The sequence below is a fragment of the Chanodichthys erythropterus genome, chromosome 17 (genome assembly GCF_024489055.1).
Source record: "Chanodichthys erythropterus isolate Z2021 chromosome 17, ASM2448905v1, whole genome shotgun sequence".
NCBI classification, from domain to species: Eukaryota; Metazoa; Chordata; class Actinopteri; order Cypriniformes; family Xenocyprididae; genus Chanodichthys; species Chanodichthys erythropterus.
This window is the reverse complement of record NC_090237.1, coordinates 31,652,761-31,675,031: the sequence shown is the minus strand read 5'-3', so window position 1 is coordinate 31,675,031 and position 22,271 is coordinate 31,652,761. Positions and strand designations below refer to the sequence as shown.

Here is a 22,271-nt window from a genome sequence, read left to right as displayed (position 1 = left end):
AGCTAGCATTGGAAGCATTAGATCCCTTCAGACCCTCCCTTTCCTTCGGTACAAATCGTGTTTCAGGGGTTCCTCTGGAAAAAAATGGCTCACTTCAACCCGCAGAATAAAAAAAACAACCTTCTGCAACAGTGTAAAAGTAGCCCAATTCCGCGGGAAAACCGTGGACTTGGCAACACTGGCACTTGGTGACAGCTCTAGCCTCATGAAACACGCTGATGATGTGTGATGTCTGCGCGGGCAGGTAGGACATCCTATCATTGCCTTCAGACCGAATGCATTGATTGGACGAACATTTTTTGGGACTTTTCCTGAGACTTCCATAGACGATATATGTAGTGTTGGCGAGATGAAGCCTCATGAAGCATTGAAGCTTTTCAGCAAAGTGGTTCACAAAAGGGTTCATTTCTCGAGGCTTCATTTGCTCACAATACCACCTGGTGGTTAAAGAGTGTAAAACAAGTAGATACATTACAGATGACCTGATGTGATCTGTGATACACTTTATTTTGCGGCAGTTATGGCTTGGAATAACGGTGAAGAAAAAAATCAATTTCCACAATTTCCACTTTATATATTTATTTGAATATAATGTGTATTTTCTGGTTGTATATAATGATTGTATAACATAACTGTGTAATAAACGTATTGGTTTTTAAATTAATGGGGCTATCAAATGTGTGTAAACAAATTCTTTGGTCATAACAGTCAGGACGGGCGATATTATTATTCTAAAACCACACATTCTGAGGGTGGGTTTATATGTCTGTCAAAATGTCGCGCCAAGATTCGAACCGCATCCATTTGAACCATTCGAACCAGTCAGGCAGAAGCGAGGCTTCGAACGTCATTATTGACGTCACTGATCTAAAGCGATACAATCTTCGATAAGTTTCAACCAGTATAATAAAGTGTTTATGAAAAAAATTGCCTCCCCTATCTTTAAAATGCATTATAATATTTGCAGATTGCATCTGGAATTTTTTTTTTTTTTCATGTTTTAATACATTATACTTTCTAAAGGTGAAACAATGCAGTATTATAATGTATTATAACTGTGATTAATTATTCATGAGGCCATACAATGCATTATAAGGTGAATTACAATGTTTAATTAATGCATTAAAATACTTTTATAATGCTTTATAAAGCCTTAATATTATATATAAAGGCTTTAAGTAAGGTGTACCAAATCACTTTTTTTAAGAATGTGAACCAAAAACACAGTATCCTGAACAATAAGATTAGACATTTAGTAAAGAGGAAGTAAATAAAGGGTTAAGGCCCGTTCACACCAAGAACAAAAACAATAAAGATTACCTTTAAGATATAGTTCTAAAAATAATTTAAAATATAAAAGAATAGTAGAGTCCACACCACATATTGGCACCAGGAAATGATATCGTTGGAATCACTTTTAGAATGATTTTCTCCAGTTGATGAAAACATTGTCAGCCAATCAGAATCTATCCAACTTTAAAGAGCTTGAGCTTTTAAAGCGGCAGACGACAAAACTGCAGTGCTTATAATAAACCAAAGACTATAGAATAACACAAGACTAGTCACTCGTATTGTTTTGAATGGGAGAAAGTGCAACGCGCAATATGGCGGAATAAGTCCCACCTTATAAATAAGAGCCAACTGGTAAAGTCATCGCATTACTGCAGCAGCTGTTACGCCTGTTTCACACATTATCCGTCTGCAGTGCGTATGCGTTGCGTATTTTTTTACGCACCCATGTTAACGTATTAGAGCGTTCACACTGCACGCGGTTGCGGTCCGTCATTGCGTTCCAGGAGCGGTGCGTCTGCAGCAGTGCAGCGATCGTTTACGTACCGAGTCTATTTTTGCTGTACTGCAAGTGCAGCACAGCAGATTGTGTGTGGGCAAAATGAACATGGATTGACCTGAAATTGTAAAAAAAAAAAGAAATTATGCACATTTAAACTACTTTGTATATTTAGTACATTACATAAAGGATTTTTTTTTTTTTTTGATTTAACGCCATGCCAGCAACAAGCTATATTCATGCCAAAAGGAAACATTTCAATTGAACATGGATTGTTGGATACACAGTTCAGTTGTATCATTTCAAAACAATAATTTTATTTTTAAAAAAATGAACAGTGTTTACTTGCATAATGCGATCAGATATGTTTTTCCCCATCGTTGGAGGGAAACTCGCATCCCAGCAGGCAATGACGTGACTTGGGTAAAGTTGGTTTTATATTCACACATTCGGACATCCGTATTCAGTAGCCTTGTTAATCACACTACATTGGACATTCAGTGGACATTTACAAGTAAATATGCCATTAAAACAATACTTGACTATTTTGATCGACTGTGAAAAAATGTTGTAAGTTGACAATCGTTGGTTGTCAATATCATGTCGCTGCTTAAAATTCGCAAACATTTAATTTATTGCACATTTATTGGAAAGTCTGAATTTATCAGAAGTCCGAATGTGCGAATATAAAACCAACTTTACCCAAGTACGTGACAGGCGGACCTAAACCAACCTATTCAAAAACAAGGTGACATGGATGACACTCGTCTCATCGTTGAGGTGGAAAAACATAAAATTCTGTGTGACCCGCAGAATGTATTGTATAAATATTTGAATGCGAAGGAAAAGGCTTGGGAAGCAGTTTCGTTGACTGTTGGTGTCGACAGTAAGTTTTCAAATCTTTGTGTCATGTTTACGTGTACTAAACTACTCCAGCAACTGTCAATATATAAGCGTAATGAATATAACTTTACGCACTGCAAACGTGTGCTGTGTGAAAGCACAATGGCCGCTTCCTGCTTCAGCAACACATACGCACTGCATACGGACCGCACATGCACTGCAGACGGATTATGTGTGAAACAGGCGTTAGAAGCTCTGGTACCTATAGAAACAGTCAGACGGGCGCCTCCGAAATGAGACACAAGAGACGCGCACTTTAGGACTGCGCATGTGCGTTAACCCTTAAATGCATGACTGTTTCGTCAATCATTCTTACATATTCAGGTCTTTATCGACCCGGATCGGAACACGGAAGGATCTCTACCTGTCGTGATAATATAACACTTCTCTGATATTAGAGTAACAATTACAGAAGAATAAAATAAAGCATATTTGTTACTTTTTGGAGCTTGAAAGGGCTACGTTTGAGCAGATGTTTTATGCCATCATCACTGTCCTCGTCAGAGCTCATTTCCCAGTAAATTCAGCAAATAATGGGTTAGTTTTATGTTTGAGTTCGCGAATATGAGCCCAATCGCGATCTCAAACATATTCTCAGAACTATATAATTTTCAACATCTTCAAAATCAATATTTCGATCGCTAACAGCTTCACCAGATCCATCCAGTAACAGTTACAGTCATATTTGATTGCGTTCAGTTCTTGCTCTGCAGTAAATCACTGAGCCATTTTATGTTGTTATTATTATTTCGTTTTCTGTCTGAATGAGTCGTCACTTCATCACTGTGTATCAGACATTGCCACCTTGTGGAATAAAGGTGAATTGCACTTATTCCATCATCTAAGATTCAATTATTGTTGTGCAGAAAAAATATACACATTCATACACACCTCAGGTCATTTGCGACCCTGTACAATTTTTACAAAAACATGAATACCAAAATAGGCATTCTTTTATAGTTTTATGATTTTTTTTCTTGTTATATTCTTTATAATGAAATGATTGAGGAATACCAAGAAGGTTGATGTCTAACTTTAAAAAATGAACGAGGAGGAGGGTAGCGAATGACGTCCGGGGTCACTAAAGACCCGAGGTATGCATTTAAGGGTTAACTTGATCCAGCCAGAATCTGGCAGAATCTTTTTTTTTTTGGTCAAGATTCGTGTGTTCAGAAACAAAATTTATGAGACAGTTGTCAGATTTCATTGGTGATTTCTAATATGAAATTTAATCGAAAGCTTGGCAAACAGCTTTGGAGAATTTGATGTTTCCCCATTCAAAGAGCTGCACTTGAATGCCCGAGAGGCGTTTCAAAGATGGCCGCCGAGTGAAATGACTTGTCTTAAAGGGACTTTATAAAGGCAGGAACACACCAAGCCGACACCGTCGAACTAGTGGCGACGAAAGCAGACTGTGGGGTTGGCCAAACCGAAGCTCGACAACCAAGTAGCACGTCCGTTCTGCGCCTCCGTAAGAAGAAATGCCTTTCCATACCAGCAGGTGGCAGTAGCTGAACAGCCAATCAGAATGATCAGATGGCCCGAAAGACTGATGAGCTCCGACGCCGATTCGACATGTCGAATTGTTGAATCAGCTGAAAAAAAGCCGACAAGGACCAACTTCAGCCGACGGCGTGGAAAACACTGAGAAAACTTAGTTGGCCGACGAACAAAAACGTCGGCTTGGTGTGTTCCTGCCTTGATAAACAGAACAATATCATCCGATGGTGTGGACACTAATATAGTTATCATTATAGTTATCGCTCTTGGTGTAAACTTGCCTTTAATATTGATTTTTACATTGTCTTTAACAAAATATAAACTTTAAAGCAATATACAGTTTGATCAATATTCTTTTTTTTTTTAATTTTAGCATTGATTTAAAAAAACAAAACAAAAAAAAAAAACACACAAAACAAAAACTAAGAAATCCAGGAGTGAAGAAAAGTATTTTTACACTTATAACAGGCATGTTTTAATACTGTTTTTCACAGTCAACAGAACAACATGAATCAAATATGAAATTAAAATGAAACAAACATACAAATTAATAAAAATAAAACCCCTGCACAAAGTAATTCCCTTTTCTATAATATAAACTCAGTGAAACGAAATAAAAATACAATACAAAAAAGATGGGCGGAGAAACTGATATTTTGAAAAAGTAAAAAGCAGTTTTCTACAGTGAAAAAAAGAGCTGCAAAAAAAAAAAAAAAAAAAAGACACACAAGCAAAAGCATGTGTGTGCACATTTGATAAAAATGTCAGCAAAAGTACGTGAGTTTGTGTGTTTGTCCTTTCCGTCCGCGCCAAACGCTCACAGGATGCACAAACCCTGCCATGATTGCAGTTCAGTATCTACAAAATCTGGATTTGAACAACTTACTTATATACACTGTACAACAATTTGTCAAAATTACAGCTTTTACAAAAAATTATCCGCCCAACGGCATTCAAAATTACAGTGCACGCTCTTAAATCAGCTCACGGCAAACATCTCAATCATGTTCCCTTCAGACTAAAATGCCATTCCAATCCAAAGTTGGTCCACAGTATCATGCCTCTCTCACCCTCGTTTTCATTTTGATTTATATTTTATTAATTTTCACTTTCTTTACATTTTCTTTCACTGCATCTTTTATTCATTATTCTGTTTCAGGACTTGGCATTTCCCTCTTTCTGACTTGCTGTTATTGCTTTCGCTCTCTCATTCCGCTCCTTTCTCTGGTTTTGGATCGGTAAAGAACCGGAGGAGGTTTGGACTGCAAGCTACTACAGGCATGTGTCATTCTTGCATTGTAAGTGCCTGCGAACACACAAACATTGGACACGGCGATGATATTCTGCTTATGGCTTTCTGATATGCAATCGTGATGTTTTCACAAGACAAAAAAGGGCAGACGTAACTTACAGAAGAGAGTCTCCCACGTTCCATTAAAACACTCACACGCATCGAAAATGATCAGCTTGAAAAATAGTGCTATTCAGGATCCGATTAATGCTTCGCACAAAAGACGACGTTGCTACCAGTCCAGGGACTTAAATATGGCATGACAGAATCATTTCAGACAGGGCCACTGTAAATCTGACTGTATCGTCCATCGGTTTAGTGCAAAAAAAGTCAATGCATTAAAACAAAACAAACAAACAAACAAATAAAACCCCCTACATTTTGGGAAGATACAGAAAACGTGTGCTTTTTGACTATTTGTAGAAAACAGATTCATATTCGTGTTCTGTTCCAAAACCTAGTGAGCTGCCTTTTAAGGTGGCATCCGAACTAAAATGGTCCCTCATAAGTGAGTGATTTGGAATGGTCTACAATGAAAGCAAATCAACTGAATCATAATTTGCTGAAACTTGCTTAAACCAGCCTAACATGGCTGGCTGGTCTCCCAGCGCTGAGGTCTTTTTTGAGGGTTTTATAGGGGGTTTGGGCTCTTTGGGCTGAGAGAAATGTTAAAGGGTTAGTTCACCCAAAAATAAAATTTTTTTGTCATTAATTACTCACCCTCATGTCGTTCCACACCTGTAAGACCTTCATTCATCTTCAGAACACAAGATATTTTTGATAAAATCTGATGGCTCAGTGAGGCCTCCATTGACAGCAAGATAATTAACACTTTCAGTTCATGTGACTACAGTGGTTCAACCTTAATGTTATGAAGAGATGAGAATACTTGTTGTGTAGAAAAAAGACAAAATAATGACTTTATTCAACAATATCTAGTGATGGGCGATTTCAAAACACTGCTTCGTGAAGCTTTACGAATCTTTTGTTTCGAATTAGTGGTTCGGAGCGTGTATCAAACTGCCAAAGTCACACCCGCCAGTGGTGAACCATTGAAATTTTGAAAGTCTTATAAAGTAACAAAGCCTCGTTTACTGAAATCACGTGACTTTGACAGTTTGATTCGCACTCTGAACCACTGATTCGAAACAAAAGATTCGTAAAGCTTCACGAAGCAGTGTTTTGAAATCGCCCATCACTAGATATTGTTGAATAAAATCCTTATTTAGTTTTTTTTTTGGCACACAAAAAGTATTCTCGTCGCTTCATAACATTACGGTTGAACCACTGTAGTCACATGAACTGTTGTAAATATGTCTTAAGTAGCTTTCTGGGCATTTGAAAGTGTTAATTATCTTGCTGTCAATGGAGACCTCACTGAGCCATCAAAAATATTGTGTTCTGAAGATGAACGAAGGTCTTACGGGTGTGGAACGTTTTTTGGTGAACTAACCCTTTAAACTAGTTTAAACCAGCTAAGACCAGCAAACCACCTTTTTTTTTCTTCAGCAAAAATGTAGAGCATGATGCTAACAACAAATAAAAACATGTATCACACATAGATATTGCCTAAGAGTCATTTTAAAACTTATATGTAACTATTTTAATTTTATTTATTTATTTTTTTTGTATTGAATGAAATACAAGTATATTTATAGTCGACACTTGACATACTCGACTTGTCCGCCATCTTGAATTACTTTTTTTTTTTTCCCATTCTGGGAAAAATATGTGTGACACCACCTTATAATTTTAAAGAGTTCACTGCTGTATGCTGTTTTTTTTTTATTTTTTTATTTAGGTTAGGTATTATTATTAGTATATTGTTGATTTTCATTCTTTGTTACATGTAATTGTAGGCTTTGTTTTTAAAAGGTGTAATTAAAAAAGTTTGAATTTTTGTGAAATTCCAAATAAAGATTTAAACAGAATTTGGATGAATCTTAAAAGGCAGCATAAAGCTGTCTACGTAGGCAGCTCACAAGGTTTTAGATTTTAAACTCACAAAGGGCAGCACCAAACAGATAAGGAACTGGAAGGAGCAATGAAATGCACCAGGCGATTTCTGAAAACACATCTACAGATCAATGGTCTCCGCTCGATATTACGTCTCTTGTTGCTTTAATCGTAAGGTCTCCACCCATGACAACACTTTCGCCTCGTCCTGTGCTTTTATATGTGGGCTGCTCATGCAGAGGGCAGCGCTGAGATTCTGTCTGTGGTGTCGGCAGTCCTCAGACCGTGTCTGCTGCATCCGTCTCGCTTTATTCTCACGAGCACTGACAGATGGGAGAGTTTAATGTCTTTTATGTCTGAAAACACATCCAGCTAACGTCAGTAACTGCGTCTTTAGTTTTCGATGGCGTGTCAGACCTCAGTCTGCTGCGTATGTGGGTGCATGTCCTCCAAACTATCCAAGCTTCCTCCCGTCTCAGAGTCTTCGAACCCACAGGGTGCAGAGGAAACGTCGGAGGCAGAGGAGGCGTTGATGGACAGGCGCTCCTCCCTGCCTGTAAAAGTGCTAAACTCCTCCCCCGCGGAGCCGAGTGGCAGCTGATGCGGGGGCAGGTATTGACTGGGGTGGAAGTGTGGGCGGGGCTTGCGGTCCCCGCTCAGCGTGCTCTCTCTGGAGGCAAGTTGATTGGCGGGTGAGGTGTCGTATTCCTCGGTGGGAAGGGGTGGGGGAAGCTGGTCCTGGGACATAAACTCCTCCTCCTGAGGAGGTGGGTAATCACTGTCGATATCGAATCCACCGAGGTAATAGTCAGATTCTAAAGTCACGCCCACTTCACCCGTCTCGTAGGTGGGAACTTCCTCGATGTCAGGTAGGCGTGTGCTCGGCAGCCAATCGGAAGTGTCCCAGTGGTATGCTGGAGAGACAGGAGACAGGAAGTTAGTAAACAGAGTAAACAAACAACCAATGGGGTCCTTCGGTAGGTACAGAATCATGTAGGGCTGCATGCTCGACCATTCTGAAGGGGGTTAACAGGTTAGATCTCAGTCCTGTCCCAAATGACGCACTTTGCGAGACTGTAGCATGTCCCATTTGCAACCTATGCTCATTGGAAAAACATGCATTTATTTACAATTTAGTAAAACTCTAAACTTTTACCTATATATACAATTCACTGCAGTTTCCAGTTGTAATGAACACTAGTGGTAGTAAAAAAAAAAAAAACATTCCTGTTTACACAAATTATGATTATAAAAGCAGATTAATGGTTGAAGGGTTAATTCACCTAAAAAATTAATTCTGTTATTAATTACTCACCCTCATGTTGTTCCACACCCATAAGACCTTCGTTCATCTTCAGAACACAAATTAAGATATTTTTTGATAAAATCTGATGGCTCAGTGAGGCCTCCATTGATTGTGAGATAATTTACACATTCAGATGGCCAAAAAGCTTCAGAGCGTGTATCAAACTGCCAAAGTCACGCCCCCCAGTGGTGAACCATTGAAATTTCGAAACACTTATTACGTAACGGAGCCTCGTTTACCGAAATCATGTGACTTTGGCAGTTTGATACACGCTCCGAACCATTGATTTTAAACAAAAGATTCGTAAAGCTTCAAAGCTTCATGAAGCAGTGTTTTGAAATCTCCCATCACTAGATATTGTTGAATAAAGTCATTAATTTGTTTTTTTGGCACACAAAAAGTATTCTTGTCGCTTCATAACATTAAGGTTGAACCACTGTAGTCACATGAACTGTTTTAAATGTCTTCAGTAACTTTTTCTGGGCATTGAAAGTGTTAATTATCCATCGGATAGCCATCGGATTTTATCAAAAATATCTTAATTTGTGTTCCGAAGATGAACGAAAGTCTTACAGGTGTGAAATGACATGAGGTTGAGTAATTTATGACAGAATTTTCATTTTTGGGTGAACTAACCCTTTAATAAAGACTTATTTTCATGGGGTTCCTTGCACAATACTGTTGTTATGATTTCAAAACACTTTTACCATAGTGCATAATTAGTAAACTATGCTGAAACTATTCTGAAATTGTAAGTGAAACAAGGATTGTTTGAGTACATTTTACAAGAACATACTATTTCAGTCTTTCTACTACAAATTTTCATCTTTAATTTAATGCTACTTACTTGCCAATTATTTGTGAAATTTACTAGCAATTCCTCAAAATTGTGAGAGATTGCCCAGAAATGTTGTCACAAGCATGTTTTTCAAATGGGTCTGAGATGCCTATTTGTGATGCGTATTTGGAGGTTTTGGGACAGAAACATTATACTGAACATCTCCACATGCAGGTCTTGCTGGAGTGAGTGGACATGCCTGCAAGGTGATTGAAGACACAGCCAGGACAAGAGGTCAAAGTTCAGAGGACATGTTGTTGACAGAAGCGAAACATTCATCAAAAATGCAAATCAAAATAAATGAGGGTGAGGATTGCATGCAGCGATGCATGAAACACAGAAGCGCAGGGACGCATACAAACACACGCACACACACACACACACACACACACACTGTACACAACCTAATCCTCACTATCAGAAAACATCAATATCAAACAAAAGAAAACACAAAGTCAGCAATGGAAGCACTGCGGGGGAAGAGACAGACGAAAAAGAGAGGAAAGGGGTGACAGAGGACTGCAGGTACTCTGATGTGTGCGTGTGTGTGTGTGCGCGTGTCGACAAAGAGCATCTCGCTGCTGGATGATGTGACACTTCCCAGAATGCAATAGCTCAGTTTGTCAGCAATACGGAAAGCGAGAGAGGGAGGAATAGACAGAGAACAAAGTCTGAAAAGGAAGGAGGGCAAGAACTCCGGGAGATTTAGCTGAACAAAGCAGAAGGAAAGAGAGAATGTGAATCACCTCTGTTGAAGTTTTGACCTTGATCCATAACGGACACTGGCAGGCAGAAATGAAGCAGAAAGACAGAGAGAGAAAGACAGATTTTTGGGTCAGCACCAAACCCATCCTACACCCTGAACTGTGTTTATGTACAAACATCATATTCAAATGCATTAACATTGCATGTAGAGGAGTGTGGTTTGGAAGCCATACCTAACATTTATCCTTTAGATATATGCATGTATTTCTGTGTGTTTTGTGTTATTCTGGTGCATTTGATACCTAGGTTTGGAAATTTTAGCGAATTTTAGCGATTCCAATTTTTCTTATTGATTCCAATTCTTATCGATTCCAATAAGGTAAAAAAAAACTAAAACAAAACATATTTAGCAAAACATTCTGTTGCAGCTGAATACCATGAACAAAAATCAGCAGCCTAAAGAACACTTACATGAGGAACCTTCTCCTTTTGTTTTAACAAAAATACCGCAGACAAAACAATTAGACTAACTAATATAAAGTTCAAACATAATTGAAGACAAGTAAACCATTAAATTAAGAACAAATAAATGAATAAGCAATAGCACAAATAAATACAACTGAATACATTTCAGGCACAGGAATTGAAATCAAATGTAAAACAACACTGCACAGTTTTCTTTTTATTAATTCAATATATACGAATCCTTATTAAAGATACACATGTTATTCAGTCAAGATCAGTGAGTGATTTTCTTTTGTTTAACATTAATGACAACAGACAGCAGCAGGTTTATTAGGCTGCTGTCACTTTAAGAGCTGCACGGATCCAATATACTGTTATACTGATATCCAACATACTGTATATGTATCTGAATTTCTTCTTTCAGCCAAACACAATTGGAGTTATATTAAAAAATATCCTGGCTCATCCAACGTTCATAATGGGAGTGATTAGTATCTTGGATTTTGAGAGCCCTTTACTCTCGCATAACCTTATGCTACTCCTACATCCTACGTCATACGTTGGGTCAGAGGTCACTCTTCCACTGGAACTCAACTTACATACAGCCGTGACTAAAAGCTAGTGATTACAGCTTATAAAGTTAGAAATATGACTTTTTTTTTTTTTTTTTTTACAAAAACACAATGCCTAATTTCAGAAGGCCATTATTAAAAAAAATAACATAACTTTTTTGAGCTTAAAATCCAAGTTACTATTCACTCCCATTATAAAGCTTGGAAGAGCCATTATATTTTTAAATATAACTCTGACAGTGTTTGGCTGAAAGAAGAAAGACATATACACCTAGAATGGCTTGAAGGTGAGTAAGGGTGCGTTCACACTTGTCATGTTTGGTTCGATTAAAACGAACCCTGGTGCGATTGCTCGGTTAGTGCGGTTCATTTGAACATATGTGAACGCTGCCAACCCTGGTGCGCACCAAACAAGCGGACCGAGACCGCTGAAAAGATGGGTGTCGGTCTGCTTCCAAACAAACTCTTGTGCGGTTCGAATGATATATGAACGCAACATGGACCAAAGACATGTAACTGAACCAAAAACAGGAATACGAGACCCTAAAAAGGACAGAATCCTCACACATGTTAATTTTTCTCGTCACAGACGCGAGTTTGCTAATGACAGGCATCAGACGCGCATCTTCACGCAGCAGATCGTTTGTGTGTGTGGCAGATGGATTCCCGCCGGTGTTTTGATTCCTTTACACATCTTATAAGCTTTTCACGAGTACCCAGCTAGTCAAAATACCATCACATGCAGGCTACGCACCGATACGCACACACAACGAGCGCATTTACCTCAGAAAACAGCATTGTTTTGGATGTTCGGTAAGTTCCGTCTCAAAATAGGCAATACGTCATAAAATCCGACCAATTACGTTGTGAATGTATCCCTATGCCTTAAGGTTCGGTATCTTTTGGTTCAGTGATAAAATTGCCAATGTGGATGCTAACCGGACCAGGACTAAATGTCTTTTTTTCTTCTTTGGTCCGGACCAAATGAACCAAACGAACCAAGTGTGAACGCACCCTAAATTATGGGATAACTAACCCTTTAAGACAACCGATTGTGTTTACGAGGATATAGTATCAATTTTGTGTGTATTTGCCCATTCAGGCGCAAGAAGACACAAAAGAGAACTCAATTCAATATTCATATATAATTAATTCCAAGATGTTACCAGGGTGTTGCCATGCAGTTGTTTTTTAGCCTGTTACTATGCGGTTACTAGGGTGTTTCCTGGGTGGTTGCTTTTAGCTGAAGAGCTGATCGCTTAATATGGACCAAATTTGAATATTTAGGGCTAGTGTTTGTTCAAATGACTAACACCAAGCATGAGCAATAATAAAAAATGATGCTTCACTCATGACAAGAATGCTGCTTATACAGTTTATTGTTACTATGAAATACAAATATTTGTTTAATAGTAACATTAACTGGTAGGCTATATTAGAGAAATTATAATTGCCATGGTAAATAGTTGTAAGGGTAAGAGAAAACAGAAAGCAATAGAGACTAAAAAGTGAGAGAGAACAGTGATGTGCGCATTCCTTCCCAGCTTATTAAAGTGCCCATGTTTGATCTTCATTGGTGTGTGTTTGAATGAATGTGATTAAGTTAGTGTTGAAATGTCATTTAAATGTGGACCAAGAAAAGTAAGTGAGTCTGTAGTCCATTACTGAGCAGAAAAACAAGCAATAACAACAAGCTGTTACAGTGCCTCAGAGCCATACAAACTACTCCATTCAACAAATTAGGTTAAAATCTTTGTCCTACAAAATAGAACTGAACTTTCTGGACTAAAAATACTGGATCACTTTACAGATTGTGTATATCAACTAAAACATACATAAAGCAATCTTTAGCTAATATAAAAGAAACCACAGACACAAAATAAGCTATTTAGTTGACAAATGAGAGCATAAACTAATCATAAACTAAGTCCATTAGCAATAGATGGATAATGGCCTGGTTTCACAGACAGGTCTTAGACCAGGGCTCTTCAAGTATTTTCATTCGAGGGCCAGATTATCAAATCAAAAAGTTGAGGGGGAGGTCTTATTGGTAAAAATGATTTTATTAATTATTAGGCTTAAATGAAAATATTCTCACGGTGAGACTTAGTAACCACAGGTAAAACCATACATGGCTACTCACTACCACAGTCAAATGATATTATATTATGATATGTTATATAGGTCAATAAAAAAACGCCTAAACACAGGTACAAACTACACCTTAACAAATACATAAATTATATATTCCCCTACCTACCTAATAAATTTTGCGATATAAATGGCTATAACATTGTTTTCAAAATACATTTTCCACATTTCCACAAACAAATTTACTACAGTTTATTCATGGTAAAAGTTTGTGTGCTAGTGCGGTGATTTTGGGATTTAAAAGCCTTTTAACTTCATTCATGGCACGTTTCTCCTGTTTTTCTTATCAGTCCTGTTGGGAATGTTGGCTGTTTCATCCGATTTAAAACTAGTTTAATTATCGAGTGATTTGTAGTTTGTAACCGAGAGGTGTGTGTCAATTTGAAACGCTAATCTCACTTGATGTTGCAATACTGTTTAATAATGGTGACCAGGAATAAACACAGCTCCTTTAAGCTTTCGTTCCGTTATCCACTGGGCCGTGCTGCGTAGTTTAAAGTAGGGTTGTGCCGATGGACGATATCATCGTCCATCGTGATGGCTGACCGACATCACGATGGAGAGACGCCCCCCGCCCCGCCCCTTTTATTCCCCTTACGTGCAACCTATTGGAAAGCCTGGATGAGTCATTAGTTGAGAAATAAAATAACCCTTTCACATGTAAGTTTAAAATATTCTGGCTGACCCCCCAGCGTGAGTTTTTCAAGGCGACCGTTATTTAGAATGTATCACTTTATGGTTTCCATGGTGACGCGTCATTGCTTGTCATGTCACACACTGCAGCGCTGTATGACTGATGATCTGCTTTTATTTCAGTTTTCCTTTTTTATTCAAAATATTCACTAATTTGTTAACTATAACATGAAATATCTGATATTCCGATTGTCAAATATGTGAAAGTGGATGTGTTTTGCTGTTTAAACAACTTTATAATGATTGCGTTAGTTGAGCTATACACTTTATGGGCGTCGCCATGTTAGTTTGTGCCGCAGGTTCTGTTGGATTCACAACATCTTATATGTATTTAAACATCAGAAATCTAAAATAAACATTATGTGGTTGAAAACACTGCATATTTGTGATATATGAAAAGTGCTACATTTGAATTTGGCAATTGATCACGTGATGCACTGAACGTTCTAATCACACCGGTGTGATCGTACACGTCAAAGGGATAAAATAATAAAGTAAAATAATGAATAATAATTATATAATAACGAAAAATTAAAATACCCCCCCCCCCACCCCCAACGATATCGTCGTCCATCACGATGTTTTACTGTAAACATCGTCAACTGCCAATTTGGGGGACATCGCCCAACCCTAGATCAAAGAAAACTAGTGAAAGGCCTGAAAACAGCACTATTTGTTCTGTATTTGTTGTTACTGACTGTGAAACAACTTCAGATGATTCAGAAACAGAGCAGTCTGAATTAATCCAGATAATTTAAGATCGCTATGCAAGCGCGTTTGTCCAATTCACGGAAAATATAGTCGACAGAAATACGGGACACATAATAACTGCTGAAATATTCGCACGGAAAACATTTCTCGGGTCAGTCGGAGGAGCGTGCATGGTACGAACAAATGTATATATATATCCGTACAGCTGCAGGCGCCACTGCGGCCACGTATCTAACCAAATTTAGCCGCACCACCAGGAAAAGAGGAGGAGGGAGACTGAGGTGCCGCGGGCCGGATGAAGATGAATGGCGGGCCCGCAGGCCGCCAGTTGACGAGCCCTGGCTTAGACTAAGCCAGGATTAGACCTTAGTTCCTTTAGGGCATTTAAGTATCTTTTATAAACGCAGACTAGAAAAAAAACATTACTGGTGTGCATCTTGAGACAAAACAATGGCACTGACATATTTTAAGATCTGTCAGAGCAAGTTGCTTTCAGTTAAAAAAGCCCAAACATGCATTTTAGTCTAGGACTAGCTTAAGCCTCGTCTGTGAAACCGGGGGAGTATGTCATTGTGTGCTGGTTTTAAAGGTGCAGAAGTATTTTTGTCCACTTTAAAGCTATGTTGTTATTGTTAACTAAAACTCAAACTATAAAAACAGTTTGAAATCAAATAAAATATAAATATTAGATGAAAAACAAACAAAAATTAGAAACGTTGAAATAACTTTAATGCTGAAGCACTAAAATAACTGATTGATTAATTCAAAATTCTTAATGAGATACAAATTGGATACAAATAAATTACAGAAGCGTGCAAAATGGGATAAGGATTGCAATCAAGGTAAACGACTGCAGTGACGTACAGGAGTTGTACAGTAAGCAGGCGTGAGTCCATTTATAGATGTACAAATAAGTGGTCCTGTTTATCTACAGACAGCCCTAATAAAAATATTAAAATTAACAAACTAATAAAAATTACAAAAACACATAAAATTGCTAATACTATTTATTCATATTTTGAATTAGGAGGTAGTTTAACAGTGTATAAATAATACTAAAACAACCCTGCTTTAAAGCACATTACATCTGAAATGAAAAATGGGAATGCTTATGCAAAGAGATCTCCTTTGTATCGGTCAAAGAAACAAATATTACTCCATGGATCTTTTAAATATACAGATGAAGCATTACTCTGACAATATGAAGGAATGGTTTTAAAATATGTAAATATGAACTAGTTTTGAAATGTCTCGGCATGAACTAGTTTCAAGATTCAGAAGTTTGTTAGATTTACAACCTCTAAATCAAAGGACAAGTGGAAAAGCTCAAACAAGCTCATCAGCCTACATTACTTTAGCATGTCTAGCTTTGAAGATTCACTTGAAAAGATTTTTTTGTTTTTTACAACTTCAAACGTGTGTGTGTGTGTGTGTGTGTGTTTGCAAGATTTGGTCTCTTCCGTTGAGGGCAATGTATGATCTGGGGATATTTTTGTAGGTGTGTGTTTCTCAGAGAAATTTTTTTGAGCACTCACTCGTGTGTGTGTGTGTGTGTGTTTGCTGTATCATCTTGCTGACTGGGGTGATGCTTCTCCTCATGAGTAATGCTGTCACACACACACACACATTTTGGCATTGTACTTAACTATATTTTGTAGAAAAAAGCAAGAAGAAACAAGCTAAACCTGAAAAAACCCTTTGAGGATTTAAAAATTCTTTAAAATATATCAATTTTAAAATACATAAATTTTATAAAATATATAAAATTATAATGACTAAAAGTTCAAAAAGTTTTCTTTTAAGGGAAAGGGTTTGGGTTAGTTTGTAGTCATAATAATATTTATATTAAAATGGGGGCTCTCAATTTAAACTAATTGTGGATGATTATAAAAATTAAATGCGTTATAAAACATATTAATGTGAAATGGCGGCAAAATAAAATTTGAATTTTCTTTACTTGAGGGAATTTTCTATGAAATACTGATATGCACTTAATCACCAATACTTCAAATGTTTACTCTGCATACAGCATAATTTGATATGACAGCCCTAATAAAGGTCTATGGTTCACATGTAGAGTGTAAAGTAGATGTGTATGTGTGTAGACAAGAAAAAAAAAAGAGAGAGACAAAGAAAGAGAGTGTGTGTTTGTTTGGAGTGTGAGTACAAGTTTAAAGATTGGTGCATGTGTCTTCAAGCGATTTTAAGGAAGATGCTTCAGAATCCAGCGGTGGGAAAGAGTACCTTCATTCTCAATCGTGTCGACTGCATCATTGACCAGCCGAATTACCGTCACTATGGAAGCTTGGAAAGAGAAAGCAATGAAGACCAGTCAGAAACTTTCACACACACATACACACACACACACACACACACACACACGCACACACAGAAGAACCAAACGAACCCACAGACTAATCAAACCGAAGAATCAACTCCACAATATCTGTAACACTGTTGGTCCACTGCAGAAGCTTCTGTGCCCTGATTGGCTGCTGATGAATTTAGCTGTGACCAATGAAAGGCAAGCATGGCATCATTCCAGCGAATCTGAGGAGAGATGGTGGTGATGTGACCAACACACAAATTCACATCCGCACTTGCTTCATTCAAATCAGAATAATCGTATTTACAAGATTAGAGTAACTTAGAGTCACTACAATGTCATATTTAACGTGAAACTATTTTTTTTTAATTTATTTATTTTTGCCGATGTCAATTAAAGAACCTTAAAAAAAAAATGGGTAGAGACAGATAAAACAGACCAATATTTTTGTGGTAAACATAACTTGACAATACATGAATGTTTTATTCTACAATGTAAATTACACGGACCAATGTTGAAAACGCACATTTATAAATAACTTATTGTTATTTCGACATAACTCTTTATATCGAGATATTAAGTCATTATTTTGACATCATAAATCGTTATTCCAACATAACTCGTTATATCGAGATATTAAGTCATTATTTCGAGTTAAGTTAAGTTGTTTTTTCAACGTATCTCGTTATTTCAACAAGTCGTTATTTCGACATAACTTGTTATTTCAACAAAATATCTCGTTATTTCGACATCATAACATTATTTCAAAATATTAAGTCATTATTTCAACATAATATCTTGTTATTTTGACATAAATCGTTATTTCGACATCTTTTTTCAACATAAGTCGTTATTTCGACATTAGTTGTTATTTTGACATAATATCTCGTTATTTCGACAAAACTCGTTATTTCGAAATATTAAGTCGTTATTTCAATCTAATATCTCGTTATTTTGACATAAATCGTTATTTCGACATATCTTATTTCAACATTAGTCGTTATTTCGACATGAGTTGTTATTTCGACATAATATCTTGTTATTTCAACATAACTCATTATTTCGAAATATTAAGTCGTTATTTCAACATAATATTCATTATTTTGACATAAATCATTTCGACATCTTATTTCAACATTAGTCGTTATTTCGACATGAGTTGTTATTTCGACATAATATCTCGTTATTTTGACATGTCATTATTTCAAAATAGTAAATCGTTATTTCAACAGAATAACTCGTTATTACAGTATATATCAAGTGTAACAGAAGTTGTGCGAAGTTCAACGTCTTCAGTGACGCAGCAGTAAATTGTTGGCTTGCAGTCCTGGCTTTTATCGCGATCGCTGTGGGTTCGAATCTGCCTTTTGCCGAGCTCACTCTTCTCTATTTTCCCATCACATATCACATCAGAAAGGCATTTATTTTCAATAAAGATGAAAATAATGTTCTAAAAGTGGAAATAAACTGCCCAACGAGTCTTTAATAATATTAAAAGTATTTATTGGGTAGCAGGGGTGGCGGCAGAGAATTTTGAATGCAGGTGCTGGGGACAGCTGGGCAATTACTTGTAAATATGCACAAAAACTTTTTTTTTTTTTTTTAAATGAATAATAAAATAAACACACACACACCTCCAACAACCATTCTGATCTAAAACATTCACTACATTTACAAAATGATGATGAGAATGACTGTATGAAGAGTCCTGAAGAAAGACGCATGTTGTTTTATATTTTCTCAATGAGTAGGAACAACAGTAAACAAACACACACACACACACACACACACACACACACACACACACACACACACACACACACACACACACACACACACACACACACACACACACACACACACACACACACACACACACACACACAGGATCTTACCGTTATCATCACAGGAATCAGACTGAAAGGAGCTCAGTGATTGGACCTCTGAGTTGCTGCCCTTGTTACTGCCAGAGAAACATGTGACCTCCTCTAGCAAATCCACTTTACCTAAACACAAAAATCAGCATGTCAACCAATTACAACCTCCATAACTTTCAATAAACACACACACACTTTATTCACAGCTGTGGGCCAATTTCCATGCCATTCCAACTCCCTTCTCTGATGTTTGCCTTTTAATTTCTTTCTTTTCCAGGACAATTTTTTCCTTTGATCTTTCCTTTAACAGTGTCATGGAAACAGCTGCTTATAACAGCTGAATATAATTGTCTCACTTTGCATTTCACAGGTGGAGATTTTTAAGACCTAAGAGGGTTTTAATGGAGGACACCACAAACCACAAGGAAATGAAAAATGAAGTAATTATAAGCGGTAAAAAGCCTCAGAGGGTTCAGATCAGGGACGTTTCCTCCGAGTAGGCAAGGGAGGCAGTGCCTCCTCAAAAAAAAAAAAAAAAAATAGGATGAGAAAATAATCCATATTACATATAAAACAACACAAATATGAAAAATTATGACATTAAAAACAGCGCAAGTCATGCTTATTTCTTAAGGAACACTGCCCAACAGCGACACCCACAGGTAAAGTTACACAGAGGAGTCATGCCTCCCTTTCCTCTCATAGGAATCTATAGAAAATCATCAGAACCCCGGCGTGCGGTGGGTTTTGTGGGGGGTAATTGAGAATGAATGGGGGAAAGTCACGTGAGAGGAGGCAATGTCTCCATCGCGCTATGATTGGATGTAATTAGTTGTGATTGGATATGATTGGCTTGTGCGATAAATCCCGCCTCTCGTTGACGTGCGCGTTCCGCGCGTCAGTTTGGCTGAACAAATAATGGCGTCAATCGGAAGACTAATCGAAAAGTAAGTAAACAGATCACAGTTACATATCACCGCTTTATGTCACGTCAAAATCAAACTTGAAATGGCCTGAAAGCATGATGACTGCGGGGTTTTTAGTGCAATCAGTTTGGATTAAAAATACAATTCGTGTCTGTGACAGACAGTGTTTAAGGAGCATGACTGATGATCCAAAATATCCTAGGTTGACAATTAAAAAGAAAAACCACAATACACAAATAAAATATATTGTTTATATTATTATTGCCTTCAGTTATTATTTTGGAATGAATGTAGAAATGCTTAAAACACTAACTTGATGAGGCTGACTTGGTTCTGAGAACATTACATTGTCAATATAAAATTACAAAATAGAATTGTATTTTGTTTTTTTTTTGGTGTACTATAAAGTAATGTTTATTTAACAAGGAAGATGTGTCAACTTTAAGAGTAATGCACATGAATTTACATTGATTCATAAAAAAAAAAAAAAATGTGCCTCCTCATTTCAGAACACCACTGCACGCCACTGGTTCAGATGGGGGAATTTTAATGCCAGAGGGAGAAGGGCTTTTGCCATCAGCTTCTCCTCTGAACGGACCCCATATACATACTTCCATAACCGCTTTTCTCTCAGTGTTTATCGATGTAAAGATTTATGTCTTTTAAGGAAATTTTCTCTTTGTTTTTACTCTCAAAAGCACTCCCATGAGCCGTTCACAGATTGCCTGATGAATAATGTACATAAAAACGGCAAGAGATAGATAAAAATGCCAGTTACAATCTGATTATTGGTCCTTCAGGATATAAAGTTATGTTATGTTTTAAAAGAATTTAATACTTTTATGCAGCAAGGATGCATTAAATTGATCAAAAGTGACAGTAAAGACATTTAGAATGTTACAAACTTCTCTATTTCAAATAAATCTTGTTCTTTTGAACTTTCTATTTATCAAAGAATAAAAAGAAAAATGTTTCCACAAAAATATTATGCAGCAAATCATCATATTAGAATGATTTCTGAAGGATCATGTGACACTGAAGACTGGAGTAATGATGCTGAAAATTCAGCTTTGATCACAGGAATACATTACAGTTTAAAATACATTAAAATAGAAAGCAGTTACTTAAATTGTACTAATTTGTCATAATACTACTGTTTTTACTGTATTTTTGAGAGCAAGAGGCTTCTTTCAAAAACATCGTACAGACCCCAAACATTTGTGTGTATTTAAAAGTTTTGTTTGAGATGGTTTGGGGTATTATTAATAACGGTTTCAGTTAAGATAAAAGTTGAGTTCATTCCTAATAAAGATCTGTCCGAGGAACAGGAGAGATACTGTCTCACTCGTCATCAGCTGGAGAGTAACAAGCTTTATCTCAAAGCAATATTCCAAACTACATCTGCTGTAAGTCACCTTGGATAAGAAATGAAAACAAAACAAAAAAGGCACTGAAGAAACACTGTGAGAGAATACAAAATTTAAAATAAAAATACATTTAAACGAAATACAAAAAGATACAGAATATATAATATATTTATACACTCTAAAAAATGCTGGGTTAAAAACAACCCAAGTTGGGTTGAAAATGGACAAACCCAGCGATTGGGTTGTTTTAACCCAGCAGTTGGGTTAATGTTCATTTATTAAACATATTAATACATGTTAATTTTCAAGATATTTTGTGTTCATTTTAAGTAAGCAATACTGTAATTTTTAAACAATAGTTGAGTTAAGTTAAACTACCCAGCAGGTTGGGCCAACATTTTACCCAACTGCTGGGTTAAAACAACCCAATCGCTGGGTTTGTCCAACCCAGCATTTTTTAGAGTGTATATATATATATTATATATTCTGTATCTTTTTGTATTTTGTTTAAATGTATTTTTATTTTAAATTTTGTATTCTCTCACAGTGTTTTTTCAGTGCCTTTTTGCAGAGGTAGAAATGGTTGTGCTGCTTCATCAGGATTCTTTGATGAATATAAAGTTCAAATGAACAGCATTTATTTCAGCATTTACATAAAATGCCATTGCTGAATTAAATCATTAATTTCTTTCTTCTTATTTTAGTATTTATTTATTTTTTTTTAAATATTACTTAACCCAAATTTTTTAATTGCAGTGTATCATGATTTCCTCAACAACAACAACAACAAAAAGATGATACACATTGATGATAAGAAATTATCTTGCAAAGGTAAGTCTGGTGCAAGTCTGGAGTAATGAACCTGAAAATTCTTTGATCACAAGAATACATTTTT

At 36.7% G+C, this 22,271-nt stretch overlaps 1 protein-coding gene across 1 annotated transcript in view; it reads right to left on the bottom strand.

Annotated features, from left to right (window-relative positions):
* Positions 1-6,864: 6,864 nt before the first annotated feature.
* The window catches only part of fat3a (FAT atypical cadherin 3a), a 209,114-nt gene continuing 193,707 nt past the window's right edge, over positions 6,865-22,271 (bottom strand). The window contains exons 28-31 of the mRNA XM_067365788.1: positions 19,102-19,212; positions 17,125-17,184; positions 10,330-10,365; positions 6,865-8,353 (exon numbers count right to left, since the gene is read on the bottom strand). Of these exons, the coding sequence (XP_067221889.1) occupies positions 7,851-8,353; positions 10,330-10,365; positions 17,125-17,184; positions 19,102-19,212 (710 nt within the window). The 3' untranslated portion in view covers positions 6,865-7,850. The remainder of the gene's footprint in view (positions 8,354-10,329; positions 10,366-17,124; positions 17,185-19,101; positions 19,213-22,271) is intronic.